Source organism: Gorilla gorilla, chromosome 9 (genome assembly GCF_029281585.2).
Source record: "Gorilla gorilla gorilla isolate KB3781 chromosome 9, NHGRI_mGorGor1-v2.1_pri, whole genome shotgun sequence".
Classification (NCBI taxonomy): domain Eukaryota; kingdom Metazoa; phylum Chordata; class Mammalia; order Primates; family Hominidae; genus Gorilla; species Gorilla gorilla.
Genome location: NC_073233.2, coordinates 91792025 through 91819158, shown reverse-complemented (window position 1 = coordinate 91819158; position 27134 = coordinate 91792025). Strand labels below are relative to the sequence as shown.

At 37.0% G+C, this 27134-nt stretch overlaps 1 protein-coding gene across 18 annotated transcripts in view; it reads left to right on the top strand.

Moving 5' to 3' along the window:
• Positions 1–27134, top strand: part of DLG2 (discs large MAGUK scaffold protein 2) — a 2193106-nt gene that overhangs the window by 1710461 nt on the left and 455511 nt on the right. For all 18 annotated transcript variants that reach the window (XM_055355576.2, XM_055355573.2, XM_055355572.2 and 15 more), the window contains one exon: positions 8438–8593. In XM_055355576.2, coding sequence (XP_055211551.2) covers positions 8438–8593 — 156 coding nt within the window. The remainder of the gene's footprint in view (positions 1–8437; positions 8594–27134) is intronic.

Here is a 27134-nt window from a genome sequence, read left to right as displayed (position 1 = left end):
GTAGCACAAAAGAAACGGTGTTATCTTGAAGGGAAAGCTGTAAGGATCCAGCTCCTTAGATCTCACTCTTCCGTATTTATCACACAGCTTTTTCTGGGTTTCTATGCACATGTGTCCTGTTACCTAAAGTAGATTAAATAAGTCTCTGTTCCTGCAATCAGATTTCCTTACAAACAAAATGTTTGTTCAACAAACAAAGGGACCATTTTTAAAATTGTTTTACTATATACCTGCCACAAAGTAGGTTTTTGGTAAATATTTGTGGAATGAATGAATGAATGAATGAATGTACAAATGAATAGCCAAAATGATTGTACTCATTTAATTCCAACTAGTAGGAAGAACACTATCTTCCATAACTTCTTATCAACTATGGATTTTAAAATTGTACTCAAGACCTGCCTAACTTTTCAATTATCTACTCAAACCATTAACAAACTCCCTAAATGGAACATGTTTGCAGATTCCTCTTTAAATCTGCACGTGCTGTTACCACTTTCTAGAAAGCCCTCTTTCACCCCTTTCACTCTCTTTCTCCCTTTTCACCCTCTTTCACCCTTTCACCCTCTTTCAAACCTGCACTAGAATTGCTACTCTCAACAGTGTTTACTTTCACATATTCTTAGCTCAGTCTGTCTCTGAAATGGTAAGAGAATTAGGTGCTTTCACTTCCTGCTGTCCCCACAGCCACATATACAATTTTGTATTTAACTTTATTCAACATTATAAAATAAAGCATTTTCCTGTCTCATTAAAATGTTTTATGAATATTAACTTTAATGGTTAAACAATAAACCATCATGTGAATGTGTCTTGTATTCCATACCCTTCTTTTGCTGGACATTTTGATGGTTTTGTTTTATTCTGTTTTGCTGTTATAACAAACCACAATGACTTTCCTTCTATAGAAACCTTTGTACATATTTTTTATTTTTCTTCTTCAGATAGCACACTAGAGTAGAATTGCTGAACCAAAAGACAGGATTACTTCTAAAACTCCTGAAATATACTGCCAAATTGCTTTCTTGAAATGTTTTAAGGAGGTTTTACACTCCTTAGCACCAGCAATATAGTGTCTGTTTCAACATACCACAACTAAATTGTGATTTGTCAATTTCAAGATCCTTTTTTTAAAAATAGTTAAAAGGGATGTATCATTTAATTTGTGTTATTTTTATTCCTAGTGAGGTTAAATATTTATATGTGTGTGTGTATTTGTCATTTGTATTTTCTCTTGTGATTGGATACTAATTGTCTTTGTTTTCTACTAAAATGTTATTGCATTTCTTATTGAGTTGTAGGAGCATCTTTAAAATATTGATAAACATATTTGAGCAAATGTTTTCCCCAGCTTATTTCTTGTTTATGAGTTCTTGCTTCAGTGGTTTCATTTTTTTTTTTTTTTTTTTTGAGATGGAGTATCGCTCTTTCACCCAGGCTGGAGTGCGGTGGCACAATCTCGGCTCACTGTAAACTCCGCCTTCCAGGTTCAGGCCATTCTCCTGCCTCAGCCTCCCCGAGTAGCTGGGACTACAGGCACCCGCCACCAAGCCCGGCTAATTTTTTATATTTTTAGTAGAGACTGGGTTTCACCGTGTTAGCCAGGATGGTCTCGATCTCCTGACCTCATGATCCGCCCACCTCGGCCTCCCAAAGTGCCGGGATTACAGGCCTGAGCCACCACGCCCGGCTGGTTTCAAATTTTTATGTAGTCAAATCTCTCATCTTTTATGTGATTTCTCCTATTTATTTCATGCTTAATTTTTTTTCCATCACGATTCTTAGTAACTACTAACCTGATATTTTGTAGATCTATATTTATCCTGAGTTAAATTAAAAATTTTTTAAAAATCAATACAAAGCCTTTAAAAGCAGGCTTACAAAAGTGTAAGAGTTTAAACACTAGTATAGGACATATTGAACCTTCCTCAAATAATTCAAATCCATGTCTCAAAGGCCTTGATCTGGCCATAATATTGACCCTGTGACTCTTAGACTGTGTTTGTTTAAACATCTTTCAGAAAGCCACAAAAATACTACTATAACTGGACACCCTCACCCAATACCAAAAACAGAGATCCCTCTCCCTTTTGTTACAATCACCATTGTCAAGGTCATTAATATTCAACTTCTTATTCCAATGAAATACTCCATAACCCATTTACAACCCACTGCCGTGAGAGAACCTAATTTTGTTGAAACCCAAACATTTTTTAAGGAAATAAAGCATCTTAATATTCAAAACAACTTTAAATGATGCAGCTCTTACTCTGCCCTTTGTCTCCTCAATCTTCCAATAACTCCTCAATAAACACAGTAAAATATAACTGAGAGTGATGTTTACATAGAAAAAATAGTGAACCAATCCTAATTTCTACTTTTAAATAGTAAGTATTTGCAGACTGTGGTACCTAAACTATTATTAATAACAAATTACTTATGACCCAACAATCTGATGTGACACCACAGCTGTGAACCATACGGGAAAGCAAACCATTATAAAGATCCAGGTACAAATCGGGCGTTAGAGTTGGGGCTGCTATATTGTTAGGGGCAGTGAAAATAATTGAGAAGTACAGAGAAAGTGGTCATCAACCTCCAGGGCTATTAAAGAGGATCAATTACCTTTTAAATATACAGAGCAAAAGTGAGTCTTTAGAAGGTACCTGTGCAGTACCTTTTGCGAGACTAAAAGCCATCGATTGTTACTTCCTTGGTTCAACCCTCTTGTAGAGAATTCACATTACATGAAAGTGCTATCGTGTGAACTGACTGATTCTAAGTGAGTGGGTGAAGAATATTATTTGTAGGAATTCTCACAAAGGGGACCAACATTTTCTGAGGTTATGCATCCTTGTGAGCGCGAGTGTCTAAGAGTGATAATCAAGATAATAATAATGGCTCCTTTTTGGTGAGCTCTGAGTAAGTGCCACGGACTGAACTAAGTGCTTTATGCACATTCTTCCTATTTCTCACAATCATCTTTAGGCTGATATTACTATTCCCACTTTCCAGATGAGGATGTTAAGAAATAGCATAAGGTCATACAAGGTAGAATTTGGAAGAGCCAGATCTAAACTTAGTTTGGTTTGCTTGTACTTAACATGGTGCTCATAATAATTTAGGTCTGTGCATAATTTTGCAATTTATAATTTTTCTGGTAAACAGAAAAATCTTTTTAAATATTATTTTAGGTCTATAAATGAGAAAGCTAAGATTTGAAAGAGTTAAGTAAGCGTGGCGCAAATAGGCATCTACTCCAACTGCCCCCGTGAAAATTCTTCAGTGCCCAATTCAATGGTGCTTGGAATTAGGGAAGTGAATAGGTTCTTACAAATCACCTAGATCAATCCCTCCCCTAGATGTCTCTATATCATACTTTAAGGCCTGTATAACATCTTAATCAAGTGACTAATACTTTTCTGCTTAAAGTTCAGTATAAGAGAAGTCAGCCTCTTTCTTAACCATTTTTATAATGTCATTTCACATGTTAAGCCACATAGTTCACAGCCTGATACTAATTCTCTTTTATCCCCTAATTACTTTTAGGGCTTCCCAAAATCCCACCCTTAAGAGCTATTAGCCCAGGACTGGAATTCAATCCTCTTATACTTTTCCAAATCCTTGGCCCAATAAACAGTGTATTATTTGTAAAGAGGAGCATGAGGCACACTTTTAAAGTTACAATCCTTTTTCCTCAAATGATATCTGGCAATATATTAGATACTTAGGCATCTGAGCCCTTGACGTCCCAGCTGCTATAATTAATGCAGTTTGGTTCTATATTCTGCAAATACAGGGCATGCGGTTGGATGCCCCCTCCCATTAGGGCAACCCAAGAAAACCATAGCAGGATAACCTTTGGAGAATCTGAAAGTTCTGCAGATTTAGCCATATCAGTCTATATGATGAAGAAATTTATGCTCAAAATCATATACATATATGACCCAAATCCATCTTTTTGTAATTTTAGATGTCCCCTTTTAGTTCTGGCTTGGGAAAAGAGAATAAAAGGTACTGATCACTTTTCATTTCACAGTTCCTTTCATTTTCTATGACAGTACTTCAGTAATACATTCTTGCATTGAGGAAAGTAATGGGGAAACAAAGACACATGAGATTTGGTCCTGATCCTCCAGGGTCTAATATTCTAGAGAAGGAGAGAGCATTGTGAATTAATAAAAACAGTGCAATGAGGTGAGGTCCCTGCCTGAGACAGCCTGAAGGCTTTGAGAGCTCTTTGGTCGGGAGTTAGAAAACTCAATAAAGTGTAAGTCACTCTCATTGTTATCTCTAAGAGAAGAGAGTCATATTCCTTTGACCTTGTAGCTTCAGGTGCTACACAGATGAAGACTATTTACAATCACAGTCATTATTATCACTGTCTTAAACATTTATTATCTCTGATACAGGGCAGGGACTATAGTGAGGTGAGTGAGGTACTCATGTTGGGTGCAAAATTTAAGGGGACACCAAGAAACAGCAATTAAGACAAAAATACTTTAATGAAATATTTTAGAAAATAAAATTAATGCAAAAGAATTTATAATGAACAAAATATCAAACTTTTAAAGACAGAGTCAGTCTGGTATTAGTCTCAGGTACTATGTAATTACATAGAGGCCCAAGGTTTTGTCTGTTGGCTTTGGGAGGCATAGTCTAGTTGAGGTGATATGAAAGAGATGTGAAAATAAACAAGGTGCCTGTTTTATTTTCACTGTACTGATTGCAAACATGAGATCAGATCTAACTTCCAATAAGGGAACAGCGTGGGAGATGGGTAGTTGATTGACAACTAATGTCATATGGGAATCATCAAAGAAATTCAATAGCATGAGCTCTCGTAACCCTGCTGTAAGAATGAACCCAGACAATTATTCTAGACTCAAGGAATCTCTAGACATTTTAGCAACAAAATTTGACAGAGCTTCACTCTGGTGCTCTATAATTAGTGGACACAGCTACAGCTACCTTCTCCATGTTTGCATCTTTTCCTTTTTCTGTTAACTGATAATTTTTTCTCCTTTATTCACATTATTCACCTTCCATAGGGAATCCAAATGGCCTAGGCCTTTTTTTTCTTTCTTTCTTTTGAGCCCCGCCATACAGATCATGGTTGCAAGGTGAGGGGCCCAATCCTAATCCAATGGTCTAAACTGCTTTGTTTAGGGAGGAAACTGAATTTGATAGTGGCAAGTGGTCCAAATGGGAAGGAGCAGTTATAGGCAAGGTAGTTTTCCTAAGAATAAGGTATAGATGAAGCACCTCCCTCCAACATACACCAGTATTGTGGATTAGCAATTAAAAATGACAAGGAAATAGAACAAATAGCAAGTGCTAGTGGAGTTCAGAGAAAAGAGAGATCACCAAGGGCCAGGGTGTGCTAATTATATGCTATAAGAACCTGCAATTATAAACCCATAGATGTGCAAATAAATGCTGATGGCTCAGCAGATGAGCTACAAGATCATTATCTATGGCTCTTTATAAATGGACAGCAAGAGAAATGATTTGTTTATAAATTCACTTAGAGATTGTACCAATATCTTCAAATACTTTTCCCTCCCTCTGTGGGCATCCACAGATAGACCTCTTGGGTTGGATTTTCATATTCACTACCTTCTGACCTAGCCATTCTGGCAGTTTATTATAGGATAAGCAGGCCCTTTCAATTATGACTGGCTAATTCACGCTGCCAAAAGTCATTTCCCCTTGGCACTTCCTTACCAACTAAATGGGAAGTGATAGTGGCATCTGTTCTGCCACCCAGATTCCAGTGATGGTTTATAAAACAGCATTTCTTGTTTGTCTGATGGGGAGAGGTCACACAGAATATAACTGCAGGGAAAGACTAAGAATGCTGGCTCCCAGTATTAGGCCTTCTGGAACTCAGGGCCGAGAAGTCTGTGAGGAGCCCACTGTGCCCATTGGAGCGACTCTCACAGGAACTATGGGCAGGCATTTCAGTGGCTAAACTCAAATGCACAAGAAACCTATCCCTTTGAGGGCAGATGAACCATGCGCACATGCTTTAATTAAGTACTTAAAGCCACTCAGTTCATGATAACATTGGGATTCTGGTTCTTCTGGTATAACCTGTGAGAATTTATAATGGCCTGAAAAATTTAGAGTAACTTATGGCTCCCTTGAAAGAACCAGAAGGTTTTTTAAAATTTCCCTCTGCAAAGAATGGCTAAAAAAAAAAAAAAAAAATTATCTATTCATTCAAAGAAACATTTACCAAATACCTACTATGTGCCATTTCTGTGTTCAGATTGTAGCCTATGTTGTACTTTCTGTATACTGTACTGTGCTCTAGTACATAATATACATACTATATGATAGAATATATGACAGAATCCTAGCACTGTAATAAAACCATTAGATATGCCGGGCGCGGTGGCTCACGCCTGTAATCCCAGCACTTTGGGAGGCAGAGGCAGGCAGATCATGAGGTCAGGAGATCAAGACCATCCTTGCTAATGCAGTGAAGCCCCATCTCTACTAAAAACACAAAAAATTAGCCGGGCATGGTGGCAGGCACCTGTAGTCCCAGCTACTCGGGAGGCTGAGGCAGGAGAATGGCGTGAACCCAGGAGGCGGAGTTTGCAGTGAGCCGAGATCGCGCCACTGCACTCCAGCCTGGGTGACAGAGTGAGACTACGTCTAAAAAAAAAAAAAAAAATCTTCAAATGTGAACCCCATTTTTATGCCACTTGAAAGGAGATTTTTACTGATATTTTTAATGTTGTTGTTTGATTGCAAGAGAACTTTGTCAATATTGCAAGAAGGCTTTGTCAAATTTGTCAAGTGTTTTGTTATGTTTTGGTATACTTTCATCTACTCATCTTCTGAGATATTAAGTGTTCTCACAATCAACAAAAGAAACTGGATTTGATATCTCTATTCTTTAGCCAGTGAATGTACAAAATAACAAGTAAATAAATAGGTAAGAAATAGAAGGTGAAACAAAGGTAAAATGAACCTGCGATATCAGTAACTTTCTCTGTGTTGATAAGACTTTGAACGGTGAAGAATTAAGCTTAGCAAGTATCAGTCCACTATGAAACCATCCTGAAGGTGACTGAAAGCAAAGAAATAAGAGCCTTCTTCTAAAATCCAAGGTATTAAAGCCTGCTCCAAACACCAAATCTATTAAATATGTGAATCAAATGATAATATTATATTCACAAAATGGTTCCCAAAAGATTCAAATAACAGTTTCAAGAGTTCAACCCTGGACAAAATACAGGATCTCATTTTCATTGGCTTGAATTTATTGTAATTTTCAGAAAGTAAAATATTTTCAAAGAGAAACTGAATAAAGAATTCAGTTAAATACAATATAACCAGGAATTTTTAAAAGATCTCCATTAGCCAGCTTTGATTGTGAAAATGTGACTCAGAATATGGTGCTACTGAGGTAAAAGGACTAGGAGAAAATTGGAAACATCATTTTCTTAGTCTGTAGAGTCAACATCAGACTGAGAAAATTGGATCAGCCCTCCCAGGCAGAAACAACAATGTTACCGAAATGACATTATCATGAGAATGTTTTATGATCTAAAAGAAGTCATTGAATCCTTTCTTCTAAGGTTCTGTGCTGGCAGTTTAGATCAGCTACCATTTTGTGTGTAATAATATTTTCAAATTAAGATGCAGAAATTTCTCCAAGTAGTCATAGGACCAAATTATATGGAAAGAAAATAACATTCTTTACATTTCCTGTGTATACAGAAGGTATTAGATGGACTCCAAACATAATTAAATACATTAGCATTTGTAGTAGGCCCTATTTATACTATTTCTTTGTATTAGATGTGCAGTCTTAAATTTTGTAGGAGTATATCTGTTAATATTAGGTCCTATTTATATAAGAAAAAAAATGATCCTAGCTTGAACAACACAGTTTATCTTTATCCACATAGAAGGAATTCAAAGGTAGCTAGTCCAGAGTTGGTATAGTGTCACTCCATATTATCAGTGACACAGGTTCTATCTTTATATTCCACTATGTGTATTTTTTGGCTTTATCCTCAAGTTTGCTTCATGGTCTAAGATGACCAGTGAAGCTCCACCCATCATGTCTGGATTCCAGGTAAGTAAAGGGAGGAAATGGGAGAGAACAAAATTTCAAGAATTCTGGCTAAACGAGCTTCCTTATAAGCAGCTATTCTAGTTCACCAAATACTTCAGAGCACTCACATCACATTGGACTGAACATTTTCATGGGGCCACTTTTACCCACAAAAGAGTCTGAGGAATAAAGTCTTTATTATAAGAAAAGTTACAAGTGGAAAATTGGGTTTCTTTTAGTAACAAATCAAGAAAAATGGCATTGTTTTTACTTTTGCATATGCTGAGATGCTACTGGTTGCACAGGTGTTCCTTGTATGTACTAATCATGCATATCTTTCTCTTCCTCTTGTATCACCAGGCCTCCGGAACCTGTTTACAGCACTGTGAACAAACTATGTGATAAGCCTGCTTCTCCCAGGCACTATTCCCCTGTTGAGTGTGACAAAAGCTTCCTCCTCTCAGCTCCCTATTCCCACTACCACCTAGGCCTGCTACCTGACTCTGAGATGACCAGGTACTGCATGCGCTTCCTCACTTCATCTTCTCGAACTGCATGTGCTTCCACAAGGATAAATGGGTAGAATCCACCTCTGCTCACTTCTCTTGCACTAAACATCTTCCCCAAAGTGGAGAGATGTTCTGCTGTTCCCTTGGTGCAATGGGAGAAATTAAGAACATTGCCTTTTTGTTTTGTTTTATTCCCTGGAGTGATCACAGAGCACTTAGACATTGATCACATGATGCTCCACATGTTCCTGGTTCCTATACATTTTAATAAGGCATTCATTATATTTTTCCAGAAGAATTAATTTTGGAACTTAACACCATTTCACTCATGCAGAAGGATGAAAGAGAACATTTGTTGAATATTTTTAAATAATGTTTAATAAGTGCTTACTATGCTCCAGGCATAACATGGCCTAAGAAATATGTACTATTATCATTTAATATTTTAACTAAAATATTAGATTAATATCACCATTTAACTGAGTCTTTAAGGTATTAAGCAACTTGTCCAAAACTACAGGATTAGTTGGTTCCATCTCACCACACGGAACATAAAATTAATGTTTATATTATGATACCATCCTATGTATGTACATATATATATATATTCTCTTATTTAACTGCTCCCAGCCTATTTTAAGAAATAGAAGTTCAAAGTGGTTAAAGGTATTGTCCTCAGTATGATCTTGCCAATAAATGTAGAGTCCAAATTTGACCTTAGAATGTTTTGAGAATGTTTTGAGTCTTTCAACAACTTTGTAAAGAAACTATTCTAAGTCTGAAAGTTGGACACAATTCTGTGTTAGTATTCCAAAGCCTATATATGATAAATAACAAAAAAGACCTCATCTTTTCATAGTAGCCTGAGTTGGAGAGAGAGGAAAGCAAGAAAAATAGAATTCAGCGTTCCACAAGGTAGTTCCAATTCAGTCTAAACAGAGATCCCAATTGTAATGTTCCTACACAGAATGGGGTGTCTATATAGTTATGTTTTCAGACAGGAATATCTTCATAATATTGTTAGAGCTGAAAAAATACAGACTTTAGAACGATTCAGAGTGAAGATGGATATATCAAGAGGGTCTGCTAAGAATATCATCTTTATTTTTTGATATTTTGAAAGAATAAGTTTGGAAGTCAATTACTGTTCTCTCTAGGAGAGTTAAATAACAAATTTTAAATTACATCTAACATTTCCAGAAATAAATGAGAAAACACATTTTTGACTATGTAAATCAGCTAGGGCATTTTTATTAATTTGCAATAATTAAAGTCTAACTAATATTTCAGAATACTTTATAAATATTCATTAAGTCCACCTATATTTTTAACAAATCATTAAAACTATTTGTTGATACAGCAAACTATGCCATTTTAAAGCTGAAAGGTCAAAGTCACCATAGCCCTAAGGAAGTGAGAAGAGCCACATACCTGTAATGACTTGCTAGTAATTATGTACCTACAGTCAGCTACATATGGGTAGCTAACATTTATTAAGCTCTTCTGTGCCAGGCATTTTGTTAAATACTTCTTATGAATTATTTCTTTTAATCCTCACAATAACTTTATGAGGTAGATGTTATTATTATCTTTGTTTTACAAATGAGAAAATCGAGACTTGATAAGTTGCCTGACTTGCCCAAGATCATCCATTAGTAAGTGACAGCTGGGATTCAAACCCGGATGATGACTGACCTGGCAGACCATTAGCCATTTTTGCTCACTGGAAAAAAATTTCCCCCCATTTCTCTTTTTCTATCCTTTCCCTGTCTTTATCCCGACTTCTCATATTCCTTCCCTTCTTCTGGCTCTGTGTCAGTAAATATTTTTTTTCTTTTTATCCTGTGTTCCTTTTTTATGAATGTAAAAGTTACATTGGTTTCCTTCCACTCCAATGGGGATTTTGAAGCATCCCTCCTGAAAAATTCACGAAGAAGTAGCTGATAACAGTTCACCTCTATGTGCACCTGCCAGATATGATTCTTTTCAGCTTGCTTTCTGTCATCTGTATCATGAATACCATAGTTATTTATTTTTCAAATAAAAACATTATAGTACAATGTTGATTTTTTTTTTCAGATTACACACCCTAATTCTGATATGCACCAGGCCCCAACCCCCATCCATCATTCCCCTTTTTGGGAATTCTATTTTCAATTTATTCTAATTTGGTCCCCTTCTTTCTCCTTCTTTTTTTCTTTTTCCATTATCTTATTCTTTATCTTATCGTTGTAGAAAAACAGTCATACACACACAAAAACACACAGACAGCTATTTTAGTGGCCTTGTCACTACCAGTGCATTGATACCAAAAATCTTAATTTCGCCCCACTTTGCTCCTCCTCCATACTTCCTCAACTTAGTAAATGGCACACACATCTACCGCATTGTTCAAGCCAAAAACTTGAGAGTCATCCTTACTACTTTGTTTTCCCTCACATCCGCCATTCAATTCATCTTCAAGTCCTGTTGATTCTACCTCCAAAATATCTCAGATTTATTCACTTTTCTTTACTTCTATTTCCACCACTTTAATCCAAGCCCCCATCATCTCCCACCTATAATAGCTTCTTAATTGGTCTCACCATTTCCACTGTTGACCTCCAGGCTTATTCTCAATGCAACCAAAGTGACCTGTAAAAAATACAGATCAGATCTCCTTTTGCATTAGGATGCAATGCGAAGTCATTAACATAGCATCCAGGCTCTGCATGACCTAGCCACTGCCTGCCTCTTGGATACCTCATTTCACTCTTCACTTTGCTGACCACGTATTCATGTTGGCCTTCTTTTTATTCACAAAATGCACTAAATCTCTTCTAGTCTCAAGTGTTTCGTATATGCTTTTCCCTGGAATTGGAAAGCTCTTTTTACACTTTGCCTGATTAATTTCTGGTCATCTTAGATCCAAGCTTAAATTGCACGTCTTCAGAGAAGCTCTCTAAAACAGAAAATCAGGCCCCCATTATATATTTTCTTTCTGTTTTTTATAAGACTCAAGCAATTTATAATTGTACATTTATTTATGTGATTTTCATGACTGTATCACCCTCTACACTGTAAGCGCAATGAGTGGAATTGTGTTTATTTTGTGCACTGCTATATTCCTAACAGTTAGTACAGTATCTGGCTAGCAGGAGCTCAGGATTATTGGATGAATACATAAACATGGAAATAAAATCTGCAAACAAGCAAACTGTTACCTGTTTGAAAACAAGTCATAAGCTCAAGCTGCGCTTTACCTAGTTCTTAGTAGGTATATAAAACTACTCCATGAATGAATGAATCCATGCATAGAAACAAATAATAACTAGAACTTACTTTGTGTTGTACTTTCACCATAAAGTATGTCTATGGTGATTGTCTACATTATAAATCCATTAGGCACCTGTCAGTTTTTCATGAGGACTCAGTAATTCATTTCAGATATTATTTATTTTTCCAATGGGAAATACCTCTCCAAGCCACTGTATCTTGAAATGCAGCCAATAATTCAGGGGCAAAGTAAAATATTCTGGTTCCATTTTTGACACCATCACCTGTGTGCTGTTCTCTGTGTTCTTGAATAACATATAGACCCTCGGAAGTAGATGAGAACTTAGAATTAGATAGAAAAACCCTTATCCAACTCTAGTAATGTTGTGGAACCCAATCTACTATCTTCACAGTCTACGTCTTATGACGCCTCATGGTTAAATATAAATATTCTAGAATCTTTTGCCCTAAAAAAGATATTATAAAAATATATCTATTAATTTATTTAGCTAAGCCTTATCAAGGATCATCCACAAAGTGCAAGATGCTACTATAATGGGACAACTTTTTACAAAGGTGCAAGCTGAAAAAGCCAAAAATGTTGAAGAAATGCCTGATTTTTAGGATGCAGTAGATAATGATGTATATTTTGTTCAGAGCTTTTGAAAAATTCCTGAAGTCTATTCCAGAAACTTGCACATATTGATATAGCAATTATGGCTCCAGATTAGAATATGCACTAGCTCTGGAAAAGTTAGCATGTGAAACCATCCTTACATTTACATCAGTTTAATTCCTAATCCACATTTAGAAGAATAAAGGTGAGTCAGCAAAAGCAACCTGAGTCAGTCTTCTGTATTTTCTGAGCTTCAGTGGGAATACCCAAGTTCTCAGCTCTTTGAATTAACAGCAAACATTCAGGGATGAATTAATTGTACACACAATTTACTTCTGTAAGACCGTTTAAAAGAAAACAGAGAAGTTGTTAATTTTTCTTAGGAAAGCACTTTAAATTACTTGGCACAGTGCCTACGGCTGCAGATTATGTTTGGAGGAATTGACTTCTTAATGCTTGCAGAAGCAAGAAATGTGCAGAGCCTGAAATCAAACTAAAATTTGAAAAACAAATGGGATTTCTATGGGACTCCTGCTTATCTAGTACATCTCTTTTTCTTTGAAAAAAAGTAATTTTGATGTTTTAATTGGTTTTTCTACTTTGGGAGAATAAGTTATTCAGCTTTTGATATTTCTAGGGCAAGGAGAATAGTATTCTTGGCTGTTTTTTCAATATTTATGGCATACATTTATTTGTCCTTTTACATAAAAGGTCCTAATTATTGTTATTTTGCAGTTGATAACAGAGGCTGAGATAAACCAGATGAAGGCTAATTAAAATATATTGGCAGGTTTTGGATGGGAAATGAACTGTGAAGCACTATATCGTCATAAAACATCTTCACTCACTGAAGGATATATATATTCATGGGACTTCGACTAGTTACCAGGCATCATCCTTAATGTTAGGGATTCAAAGGTGAAAAAAACATGGTCTCTCCCCTTAAGTATCTCACAGACATATAAATGAAGAATTACTTACCATGTAATATATATCTGCTAAAAGGCCTTAGTTTCTCAAATGTACCTAATCTCTAGGTAGCTGTTAAAATAACAAATTTAAAGAAATTAAATTTAACAGAGTTTATTTGAGCAAAGAACAATTCATGAATCAGGCAGCACTCAGAACCAGAAGAGGTTTAGAGAGCTCCACTGAGCGGTTTGAGAAGGAACCTTTTATAGCCTGTACACAGAAGCAAAGTAGAGAAATCACCTGATGGGCTACAGCTAGGCATCTGCTTTATTTGGGCACGGTGTGATGAGTTGGCTGCCTGCAATTGACTGAAACCCGGCTGCTTGTGACTATCTGAAACGCTACTGTGTGTAACACTTTCAAGTTAGGTTTCAGATTGTTATGTGGGAACTCAGAGTATGGAGACAGCGTTAACCTAAGGGCCTCCTGCTTATTTAATTTAGCATAACTACAATCAGATTATTACAAGCGGTAGTGTTGGAAGCAAATATGACCTCAGACTGTTCCTTCTGCAGAGGCATTAACATACACAAAGAAATGGCCCCGTCCACACCTAGCCATCAATTTCTAATCATGTATAAGAAGCATTACCTATGGAAAATGCACACTCATCTTCTCATAGGTCTAACTTCTAACTATTCTCTGCTGGGCTCAGAGAATCCACATTTATAATTTACCACCTTTGTAGAAATCATAATGTTGGCAGCCTTAAGACATTCTTCGTTTTGGGATGCAGAGCAAGATCTTTATTTTATAAGACCTCAATCATATGCCAGAGTTATGGTGAGCCCCTGAATAGTACCTCAGGCTGAGGTGAGAATGAGTTTTAATTTTTATTAAAGAACTGTTATTAAAAGACTGTTTCCGTTCATAGCTTAATAGCGAGTCCAGTGAATTGTGAAGGGAGATGAATGGTAGGGTTGGCAGTATGGGGGAAGGGCTGTGCAAGCCTGCCTGTATTTTTATAGAGATCTAAGTATTTTACAACATGCCATTTTGTTTTCATTAAGGCTTCAAAATTTACTTCTCAGAGAAGAGAAAGTAAACCTTCCATTTTAACCCTTTAATTCAGTTCTGTAGACTATCAGCACATATGAAGTTATAGGATCCCTTAAATGGGTTTTTAAAGTCAGCAGGTATGTGTGTTCCAAATTGAATACTAAAACTTATCTTCGGCAAGCTTTCTTTCCTTGCAGAGTGGCAGAAAATTTACTGGGCCTTTAATGTTTTAACTGTTTCAAAGTCTGTAAATACAAAATCAAATACAAATTCCAAAACTAATCTCTAATAGAAGTGCATGTAAGTCTCTAAAGGTAAACATAGGAGGAATTACCTAACTCTGCCCTTGTTTTTCTGGGCATTATCATGAAGACACTGAGCTTATCAGTAGGATTAGGGAAGAGATGTGTTCCAAGTAAAAGAAATAGGAATAAGTTAAGCATCGTGTTATATAAAGGCACACAATGCCTTCTGGGACTACCAGACTACCTGTGTGGCTGAGGGCTATTGGGTGGGTGATAAGGTTGGAGAAAAAGGCAGCTGTGTATCATAGAAGACCTTACTTACCAAGCTGAGGATTTTGTACTTTATCCTATAGGTAGTGGGGAGCTGTTGAAGAGTTTTAAAGCTGAGCAAAGACACAAGCTGCTTTGCATTTTTAAAAAGATCACTCTGCCACCTGTGTGGGAAAAGTTTGAATGCAGTTAATACTAACTAGTTTATATTAAAAGTTTAATATAAACTAGTTAGTATTATATTATAGAGCAGGGTTGAAATAATGAAGAACTGAACTGAGACTATCGAGATAGGGAGGTACAAATGGATTCAGAACTATTTATTAAATAAAACAGGTGGTACTTGGTGACTGACTCAGGGGAAGAATTTTCTGGCTTGGGATATTCACTGGAGGGTGATTCTTTGCCCCTGTTGGACAGAATGAGCACTCTTGTCCACAATAAGTACACTTAAACATAAAACTCTTTAGAAAACAATGGGAGGGAAGGGAGACAAAATATATTGGGTCCCTTGTTTGAGGTAGTGGCAAGGTGAAGTCACAGAGGAGCTAAGGATTGTGCCCAAACTGTCTAGGTCTGAAGCCTTCCATTTGGCCATACTAATCATGTGCATTTTAGCTAAACATGTTACCACCCTCAGAGCCTCAATTCCCTCATTAGAAAGTGAGAAGAATAATTGTATCTGTGCTGTTCCCCTCATAGGATTGTTGTGATGATCAAGGGAAATTGAGCAAATGAATTTTCATCCAGACACTAGCCACATTAGTCATTATTAATTGTTCCCATATGTGTATTCTATTTTAAAGCCTTGAACTCATGTATGTTGATTTTTATTGCTATCACAAATCAGGTAGAAAATGTTTATCAGTTCAGGCAAATCCCCTGAGGTCATAAGAAAGCTGTTTGAGCTGAGACCTTCTATCATTCTTAGCAGCCATCCTTCTTGTCATCATAATCAATGTCACATATTTTTCCTTTTATTATTACGTTTATAGGCTCCCTGTAAACGGCAGCATGTGTCTAATCCCATATGTGATTTTGTACTTATATGAGATACTTTTCTTTTTTATCTACTCATGTAGTGGTATTTCTGTCTTGCATGTTTCTTCTCAGGAATGTGGACAAAATAATAGCTGCTTTATGGTGCACAGATCAGTAGCCGGGCACTTTACATAGGTACTTTATTGTTTCCAATAATCTCAATAATTTTGCAAAGTGTGTGTTTTGATCTAGCAATTGGAGGAATCTGGGCTGTACCCAAGGCATTCTCACATCCAAGCTCATCTTCTCACAGAGCCTTAATCACGTTCACTCTGTACACTGTAGCTTCTCACTCTGTTCCCCACTTCCCACATCCACTCTGCCATGAATCTGTAGATTCTGAAAGGAAATTTGAGCCTTGTTCACACGATTCAATCTGGGAAACAGCACCATTAGAAAGAGAAAGAAGATGCTTACAAATCAGTGACCTTCTTATGCCCTTAAAAGGCTGATATAATCTTAAAGAATTCTTTATTTCACTTTTAATTAAAACCAAGAGACTGAGCCCTCTGAGAATGACTCACAAGACATAGCCCCTTTCTAAGTTTATGTAGTAGCTTATTTTTCAAAGGCTGTCACTGCCTTTTTGAAGTAGGTGATCACTAAACCCAATATGAATTAAGGAAAATAAGAAGAGATTAATTTACTCCCAGAGTGACAGAGGCCACTCTTGCTACATTTGGTTTTATAGCCTATTTCCTGTGCAGTGCAATCTGTGAAAGGGTTTACATGGAAAGAAATACCCCTTGATTTTATATTAATGCATTGTCTCAATAGATAATTTCTTAAATTTACAGCATCCATTGTTGTCCCTCACTATTTTTTGATACTAGCGGGAAGATATTCTTTCATTAAGAATTCAATAATTGTTTTAAAAGCACAGTTAACATTTTGTAATGTAAAGGACAACAGAAAACAAGGAACTCACCCTGTTTTAAAAGCTCTTATTTACTCTGCACAACAACCCAGGCAGGTAGAGTCAGGAGGCTTCATGAGGGTCAAATACCTTGAGATAACAGAGCTGGGAAGTGAAACCAGATTGGTTTTACTCCAGAATTCCTATTCTGTGACGTTCAAATAACTCTGTGATAAAGCAATCTAAATTTAATTGATTAGCTTTTTAAAAAAAAAATTAAAAGTGAGATAATATCTCTATCTGAGATGATGTGAATATTTTCTATTAGTTTTAGTATGTCTGTTTGTGTTTTGGGAGCAATCTTTGTATTCACTTTAGTAACCATCAAATTATTGGGTAGCAATAAGAAAACAGAGAATAAGCACAGCTTCAAAAGCATTCCTTTGTGAAGGAAACTACCTATGAGAAAATTCTATGCAAAAATCACCATGGCAACAAATTGTAGGACTCAGAATCAAGATAGTAACGTTAAACCATAACACCCATTGCGTAGATATTAATTAAAACCACTGATGTGTATTGGGTGCCCTTAGGTGCTATGCACTATTCCAGAAGTTTTATATGTACCAACTCATTTTAACCTTATAATGACTTATGCGGTAGCTATGATCATCCCAATTTTATGGAAATATTACAGTACATGGTTTGAGAAACAAATGGAAACAATGAGATGAGATAGTTGCAAATGAGGTCATCAGAAATTACACTTAGAATATTAATTTTATTTGAGCAGAAGTTTTGTATTATTTATCGTTTTATTCCCTGTGCCAAAAATGGTACCTGGCATGTAGTACTAATAGTAACAATGACAATACAGATGATGATGATGGCAACTATGAGGATAATGATTACAACAGTCACTGTTTATCATCTTGTTACCTACCCAGCAGAACTTTATACAAATTAACTCATTAATCTCCACAGCAACCCAGGGAGGTACGTGTTATTATTATCCCATTTTGCAGGTGATGAAACAGTTAGCTAACCTTTCTAAGGTCACATGGGTAGAATTTGAACCTAACTAGGCTGGTACTAGAGTCTGTGTTTTTAAATGTGCTTAATAAATATTGACTGAATATTATAGTAGTAATTCTTCAAGTATTGAATTCTGCTTCAGAGAAAAGTACACCCCATTAAACAAAAGTCACGTCTTTTTAGTAGATAGGTGATATAGCAACAGATGACTGATTGATATATGAAGATAGATAGACAGACAATGAATATATGGTTAGGAAACTAGACTCTAGACACAAAATATTAGAGTTTGAATTTTGCCTCCACAACTTTCTAGCTTTGTAAACTTGAGCAAGGGACTTTTCTAAAAGGTAGCAATTATTGTAGTATCAATCTCATGGGGTACCTATAAGGATTTCAAGAGGTTTTATATAAAGTGCTGAGAGCAATACCTGATAAATATGAAGGGCTCCATAAATTTTAGCTATCATTATATTTGTATGTGTGAGATGATGTATTATGACCCCCCCCAATAGATACCTCAGGCTGAGGTGAGAATGAATTTTTTTCAAAAGACTGTTATAAAAGACTGTTTCCATTCATAGCTTAATAGTGAGTCCAGTGAATTGTGAAGAGAGATGAATGGTAGGGTTGGCAGTATGGGGGAATGGCTGTGCAAGCCTGCCTGTATTTATATAGAGATCTAAATATTTTGGAATGTAGAATTTTATTTTAATTAAGAGATTAAAATCTGCCTCTCAGAGAAGAGAAAATAAACCTTCCCTATCAACCCTTTAATTTGGTTCTGTAGACCTTCAGCTCATATGAGCTTTAAAGGATCTCTTGAAGAGGGCTTTTAAAGTCAGTAGGTGTATGTGTTCCAAACTGAATACTAAAACTTAACATCACTCTATGCCAGAGGAAATGAATACCTTAGAGGGTAAAGAGGAATTTTATGGCTTGCTTTTAAAAGGAGAGGGTACACTGGGCCACTACTAAGCGGCCAAAGCCTTTGTCCAGATTTTATGAAGGCTCCCCTTCTTCTGGCACGCACTGTGTCAGGGTCTGTGGCATGGTGAACAGCATTCAGACTAGATTTCAGCCCTAACTCATCCCCGTGACCAAGTGTTCTTTGAGCAACCTGCCTAACATAATAAATTGACCCAAATGAAGATGGATATCAGGATATGAATAAGAATTTCATTTCTCTGTGTTATTTAGATCTCCTTCAAATTCATCTAATTCATGCTCTGTTTTCTTTCCTATGCCTCTGGCATAATTGTAAAGATATTATTCCATCAGCCTTATGGGAAAAAAATAACTAGATGCTAACATAGGTTCAGAGATGGTTGGGTACAAAGATTGGACTAAACAGTTTAGTCCAACCTCTATATTTTCCAGATGAGGAAACTGTCACTCAGACCCCAAACAAGCATTAAATTCATACTATAAGGTTAGCACTTCTGAGGATATGCAATCCAGATGTGGCTGACCCCTGTTCTCAGAAGATTTAGGGACCACTGGACCTAGAGAGTTTCTTTTGTGGATATAGTCAACAGCCACCTGTAATGTAAAAAAAGAAAAATAAGAAAATAAAAGGTCTAGAAATTTATTATGGATAGCATATTTCAAATATGTATGAATTTTAATCAGCTTCTGCCTTATTTATTTTGGATCCAGCCTGATTTTTTTCCAAAGCTATATATAGATTTGTATTTATTGAATGCTGGGTATTCAGAGACTCTGCATGGGAAACCTGAAGGTCAGATAGTAGCCCCGTTTTCCTTTCTATCTGACCAGTTACTTGGTAAGTTCTTACTATTCTCACCATCAGTGAAATAGTACAGGGCCTATGGTACCTGTAGACACTAAGCTACACTGGACATGAGGAAAGCAGCTGTGAAATATAAAACAGAGCCTCTACCAGATTTCTACCATTATAATTGCTGGAGTTCTGTGATTATTCTTTCCCTCCTTATAGGGCCTGTTGTTGAATCACGAGATGTCCTAGGCAACCATTTCCACACTTTCACAATACAACACTTTCCTTATTGTTTTCCCATAGAAATCTCCTCACTTACAAGAACTTCCTTACTCTTCTCACCTTTGTCACTGTCCCAATTGCTTTGAGTGATGTTATGTTGGATATGCATCTCCTTTCCCACTCTTGTCCACACTGGAGCTCCATGTTGACGCTAGACTTCTAAGAACTGGGCAGTGTCTGGCAGAGGCAAGATGAGAAGCCTTCAATTTCTTTTACAAAGACTTTTTTTTTTTAACCAAGATTTTTCCACCTTGGGCTGTGACTTCACAGAGGGGAGTCTCATGTTACAGCACTGAGATCCCCACTCTGCCCTTTGACAGGCGCCGTGTGGGACCCATGGTCAGCTGAGGCCTCTTCCCTCAGGCAGGGACTCTATTTCACTTTCTTATCTTCCACAGCAGCTCTGTTCCTGTTCTGGCCAGGTTCCCTGCCCTGATTTTCATACTGGAGCCTTTTCCTCTGGGATTCTTATGACTCATAAAGTCAGCCTCTAATTCAGGCACTTTTCCCAGCAGAGAAACAAAAAAGACAGACATGGACTTTTTTGTTGTTGTTGAGTAGCATTAACATTCAGTTTCAGGAGAAACAAACCTTTTCTCAGAAGACGATATACCTTTTAAAACCCTGAAGTTAAAGAATTACCACAGGAAGAATGGGGATGGCAACTGTAGGAAATCAGGATAGGTGTGAGTGAATGCCTTGGCCACTGAGGCCTCAGGCAGCTACTGGTATCCAATAGGTCGAGAGCACCTATGAACCTCCGATCAAAGACCTTCTGCTGTAAATCATAGCTCCACAAAGCTAGTTGTCTCTCCTGAGTTCTCACCTATACGTATACTGTTGGTTTCTTCCTTCCATTCTCTGTAAAAGGCCCCCTAATGTATCTCATGTTCTTGCTTTAGCCCACAGTGAGACCTCTTTCATGGAATGCCGTGGAGCCCTCTCTCTTTCCCTAGGTCAACAAGTAGAAATTCACATGTGTTCAAGATCCAAGCTCTTTGTAATGGGACATCTGCCTTCTCACATTATTACTGTTTTCAGACCCTACCTTTCTGCTTGGTAGGTTCAAAATCAGCTACTAAGGGGACTTGCAAACAATCCTTAATTCTTCTTCATGCACTTTCATCCCATAATGCCTAAGGGAATAATGAACTTCAAGAACAGCCAAAATCGAATTGTAGATTTTCCTCTAGTAATAACTGTGTAACTCTAGTAATAACTATGAAAACAGAGGATATTTCTGTCATCTGTTTAAAGGTAGGAACCATGCTGTATGTTATCATGTGACACATGAGCACGTAGTAGACATTCATTGGAATGACAAGTGGTGGGTATTCACCTACGACTGTGATTTATAGTCTTATAGCTCAAAGGAAGAGTTCACATTTAGTGGAAGCTCTTCTTCAGGCTCAAGGATATGTGCGGAAGAACTGGCAGACAGAGGGAAGTCCTTCCAGCAGGGTCAGATTTCATCCTTGTTCTCTTGGGGGATGGTGATGCACATAGTTTCCCCTGGGATTTTTTGATTTCAGAGTTAGGACACAGAAACTGATTTTCATCAACCCACCTATTATGTACTATAACAGTGTCTGCTTTTTGTTAAAGTCTTTTTCATCTATACTAAACATGTGTCAATATCAGATGCTCTGGAGAAGTTTCACCATATGTGGATGCCTCTAACATATCTTAGGTTAGGTCATTGTAATGAGCATGACTAGACTTTGAAAAGTGGAATCAAGCTACATAACAAGCAAAATTCTCAGCCACTCTGATTGACTCTGTAAAAGGTAATAAAACAAAAACTATTCAGCAAACTTAGAAGATTGAAAAGAAACAAATTAAGACCTGCAAAAGGACTTTATTTTCAACACCAGTCACTCTGAAAGTTTGTTTAGCATGCTAAGCAAATGTCAGTGGTTGGCAAGGTGAGGGTAATTGTCATTGCGTTTCTCTGAAGTTCCTTCTACCAATGGTAAATAAAAAGAAAGGGAAAGAAAAACACATTGCAAATAAGCCTAAAGCTAATAGTGCATCCTCAGGACCCTTAGTATTATTAAATCATATAATGCTTGACCTGAATCAGAAAACTTTCCACCCAAACACTTAAAAAATTGAGAAAATAACTCCAGCAAAATCAAGAGACTCACCCAAGATCACATAGTCACACCAGTAGTCTGTGACGGATATAGCAGTTGGGTCAGAGACTTCAGGTGGTAGTGCTTTTTCTCATTCACCAGCCTGTAATTTCAGCTAAACACAATCTGCCATAATGTTTCATGTTAAGAAAGATGGCCTATCATAGAGCAAGACCAGAAGGAAGGAAATAAAACTTACCTCAGGTTAACAGTGTTTACCTCAAGGAAGTATAATTGGGATGGGGAAAGAAATTATCCTTCACTTTATACAATTTTAAATTGTTTTGTCTGTAAGCATGTTTAAGTTTTGTTATTAAAAACTAAATTTAGGCTGGGTGCGGTGGCTCAGGCCTGTAATACCAGCACTTTGGGAGGCCGAGGTGGACAGATCACTTGAGGCCAGGAGTCTGAGACCAGCCTGGCCAACATGGTGAAACCCCATCTCTACTAAAAATGGAACAATTAGCCAAGCATACTGTCATGATCCTGGAATCCCAGCTACTCAAGAGGTTGAGACAGGAGAGTCACTTGAACCTGAGAGGCAGAGGCTGCAGTGAGCCAAGATCACACCACGGCACTCCAGTCTGGGCAACAGAGCGAGACTTTTGTCTCAAAAAAAAAAAAAAAAAACCTAAATTTAAAAATCTCCCATTAGGCTCAGAATTTCAGTCATAAGTATGCACCCAAGAGAAATGCAAACATACATCCTTACAAAGCTTGTATACAAATGTTCATAGCAGCATTGTTCATAATATAGCCAAAATATGGAAACAACCCAAATGCCCATCAGCTGATGAATGGATAAATAGTATGTGGTATGTCTTTATAATTCAATGGAATATTATTTAACCAGAAAAAAGAATGAAGTACTGATACGTGTTACGCATGGGTAAACCATGAAAAGATTATGCCAAGTAAAAGAAGACAATCGCAAAGAGCCACACCTTGCATGATTCCATTTCTGTGAAATGTCAACAATAGGCAAATAAATCTATAGAGTCAGAAAATAGATTAGTGATTGCCTGGGGCTAGAGGGAGAGGCTATGGGAATTAGGAGATGCTGATCATGGGTATGGGATTTCCTTGGGAGATTATGAAAATGTTTTAAAAGTTGACCGTCATGATGGTTGCACAATTCTGTAAATATACTAAAAGCCACTGAACAATGCACTTTAAATAGGTGATTTTACTGTAGGTAAATTATATCTCAATAAAGCTTACTTAAAATTCTTACTTAAAAGTTAAATAATTTATATAGCCACAGTGACATTAATACTATGTCCTTATAATGTCAAATATTCAGATAAAAATAATTAAAAATAATTTTAAAAAGTTTTAATTTGTCTATGAAAGGTTATTCAAATAAATTATTCAGAAGAAGGTTTTCAGATTTTTACATTTTTAACATGGCTATAGTTCTCATTTACTAACTACTTTTTGTTTGGGGTTTTGCAAAAATAATCACTAATCCTAACAATAAATTTATACAGTAGGTATTTTTATTTCTATTTCACTGATAAAGATGATAGCTACCAGAGCTGAGATTTCAACCTAGTTTTGTTTGCTTTTGCTCCACTACAATTCATCATTCCATTACATAAAACTAATCTTTAATACTCTCCTTGCCAGCCAGAAGAGTTGTCTACACTACCTCTTCTTTCTTATAACCCATTTACTCCTCAGAGAACTGGAGCTTAAGTTCTGCCCCCAGCCCTCCACTGAATTCATTTGCACCAAGGTTGCCAAGATTCTTTGTTTCTAAATCCGGTGGAAACTTTTCAGTCCCTATCCAATCTTATTTTTCTGTACACTTGCCTCTGTTGCCTGCTCCTTCCTGAAACTTTTTTTAAACTTCCAGAATCCTGTTTCCAGGCTCACTGTTGTGCTTGCATCTCAGACTTTTTCTTCTCTGTCTCATTAGGCATCTCCTTTTCTCCTCATCCTTTATGTGTCTGTTTCACCCAGTTATTCCTTCCTTCTCTTCCTACTCTGCACACCCACCTGAGTGGAACACATCCACACCCACAGATCTGATTTTAAACTATGTGCCTATGTCTCTCGTCTCTATGTCTACAATGAGATCTTGGCTCCAGACATACATACCTACTGGATATCAATCCTCAAATGCTCTGAAGCACATCAAAAAGTATGTTCATTACACTTACCATTCAGATTGTTGTCTCCTGTTAAATCCACTGTCTAATGACCATCAACAGTGTGGGGTAGCATTTAAGGGCATGTGCTTGAGTTCAGATCCTGGCTCTACTCACTAGCCATGTAGCCTCTTTATGCCTTAGTTTCCTTATCCATAAAATGAGAATTTTTTAAGAAGTATCCATCTCATAGGATAATAATGAGGGTTAATGAGTTTATACATGAAAAGCACTTGGCCCATGGTAAGCTAAGTACTTCTGTGGAAAAGAGATCAGAGATCAAGTTAAGGCAAATCAGTAGGAGGAATCTAGAAAAACATCTTGGTATTATAACTTGATCTCTGTGTCTTTGTCCATTTGCGTTGCTATAAAGGAACACCTGTAGCTGGATAATTTATAAGAAAAGAGTTTTATTTGGCTTTCAGTCCTGCAGGCTGTACAAGAATCATGAGGTCAGCATCTGCTTCTAGCAGAGGGGAGCCAGGATCACATGGTGAGAGGAAGAGAGCAAGAGAGAAGGGAGATGCCAGGTTGTTTTTAGCAGCCAGATCTTGCAGGAACTAACAGTGAAAACTCACTCAGTCTCCCAAAAATGACCCCAAGCCATCATGAGAGATCTGCCCCCACAACCAAAACACCTGTCCCAGGCCCCACCTCCAACACTGGGGATGAAATTTCAACATGAGACTCAGAAAGGACAAATATCCAAACTATATCACCAAGCATCCTATCCATATATCTTTAATATCTCTTGAATGATTTTTCTGCAGTCTTTCCATATTATCTCCAGTCTGCATCCAACTAGAATCACTGCTCATCTGAAGTATCTACCCACTGGTTTTCACCACAGTCTGTCTGTATGCACCTGCAATTCATTATCCACACTGTAGCCCATGTGGAGCATTCTGCATTGCAAATCTGTTTGTCATTGACCTGATTAATCTTCCACTCCCCACATCACCTGTCTTTCAGTCATATCAGTTCTTTCAGTTCACAGAAAAAACAAAAGTCTCCCTTTCTTTGAGGTCCTTGCTTATGCTTCCATTTTGAAACTCCTCCTCCCTCTCTTAATGGGCACATGTACCATTCACCTGTCCACCTCATTACCAGCTCCCACAAACAGGTCTGTTCACATGAGTAACTGTTAATAAGCCCAAGAAATGTGTTTTTGGTGGTGCCACCAGAAACCCCTCCCTGAAGTTCTCAGCATGGGTGAGGGTACCTTCTCCATCCTTCCAAAGTTATAGAAATTAGCCTACATTATTATTATTATTAATTACTTGATTTCCATGTTTGCCTTATCAACTAGACTGTGAGCCTCTTGAGTTCAAGGACTCTGTTTTAATTATTTCCTCTATCCCTAGTGCCAGCAATGTGCCTGGAAAGTATTGAGTTATTGGTTTTTTAAGCAATAACAAAAAAATATTTAAATCATTATTCATTTATTTACTCCCATAAGAGCCCTGTATTTGGTGATCCTGTGAAATGCTCTGTGCTTTCAACTGAGAATACAAAGATAAATTAGACTTAGCTCTTTCCTGAAGAGACTCCCAATCTAACAGAGACCATAGCAGACAGGAAAACAATTAGCATTCCATACAAAGGTGCTATAATCGAGGGCATATTCTGACAGGGTATCAAGAATGGAATATGTTAATTTATTAACATGATTAAAATGAGGGAGAAGTTAAGGGATGTTTACACACACACAAACAAACACACAGATTGACACTGAGAAGTCTGTGGGATATTAACTAATGGGGTCAGGTGACTACATTCAATTTGAATTAAAATAGAGATAGAAGCCTTTCTTGGGCATAATTATAGCCCTCACTGCCTTATTCTTCCCACTATTTAAATTGGCTCCTTAAGCTCTTCCCCAACCTTTGACAAAGCCACGGGCATACTATAAAATATTCTATCTGTGTAATTCCAGCACTCATGGATGTTCTCTCAGTGTTTTCCCAAATTTGAGTCCATAGAGTTGAGCTGATTCATGGCCAAATTTCTGCTGGCCTGGGGCAAAAAGAAAGAAAAGAAGAACGTTGCAATGTACACATACAAATATCAGTATCGGGTTGCCCATTGTCCTTCCTTGGGAGGAATCCTTCCTGAGATTGGAATCTCCCTTTAATTTTGGTGTTAAAAATATTTTATTTTATGAAATTATGGTGATGATAGATAGTAGATATTATGTTAACGCGCTTCATTTACAAAACTAAAATGTGGATTTGTCTTCAGGATTTTTCATTAAAATCGTTCCTGCCACTGTGTGTTCTTGATGCAGTCCCCCAGTCACCCTCTTGAAATCGGCTAGCACTCTTTTCACGGTGCCATTTTTTGTACACTCATGCACAACATTTGGTAGACACTGTGTTTGAACATCTGATTAGTTTTGGCTGTGGACCCTCTATTTTCAAAAGCCCTTGGATCTAGGTTTTGCAGCCTGTAGTCCAGACACATTGGGGACCCAAACAAGACATCTTAAAGATAACAACCCAGTCATAAGTTGGATGATTACTATATATACAAGTCATCATCAATAATGTTACTTTTTGGTTTTTGTGATGTCCCTGACATCACGTATGTCTCCATTTGACATATGTCTGTCTCCATTTGACAAAGAAAAATTTATATAATTTTGATGACATTTTTATTTTTTTCTTTGTTTTCTTTTTTTCTATATGGCTGCATTATATGACAGCCCTTGTATGCTGATAGCCCCTCAGCAAGTGAAAGTATATAAGTGCAAAATATGATTGCCATTTTTGCTCTTGTGTTTTATTTGTTGCTGTTTCAATAATTCTTTTTTTTCCATTGCTCTAAACTGCTTATATTATAACCTTTGGGATAGGAATTAACAAGTTATCTGTACAGTTTTCAAAACACCAAAATAAGGAAACACATTTTGTAATTGCACTGTCAGAAAAAAGAAAACAAAAAAAAAC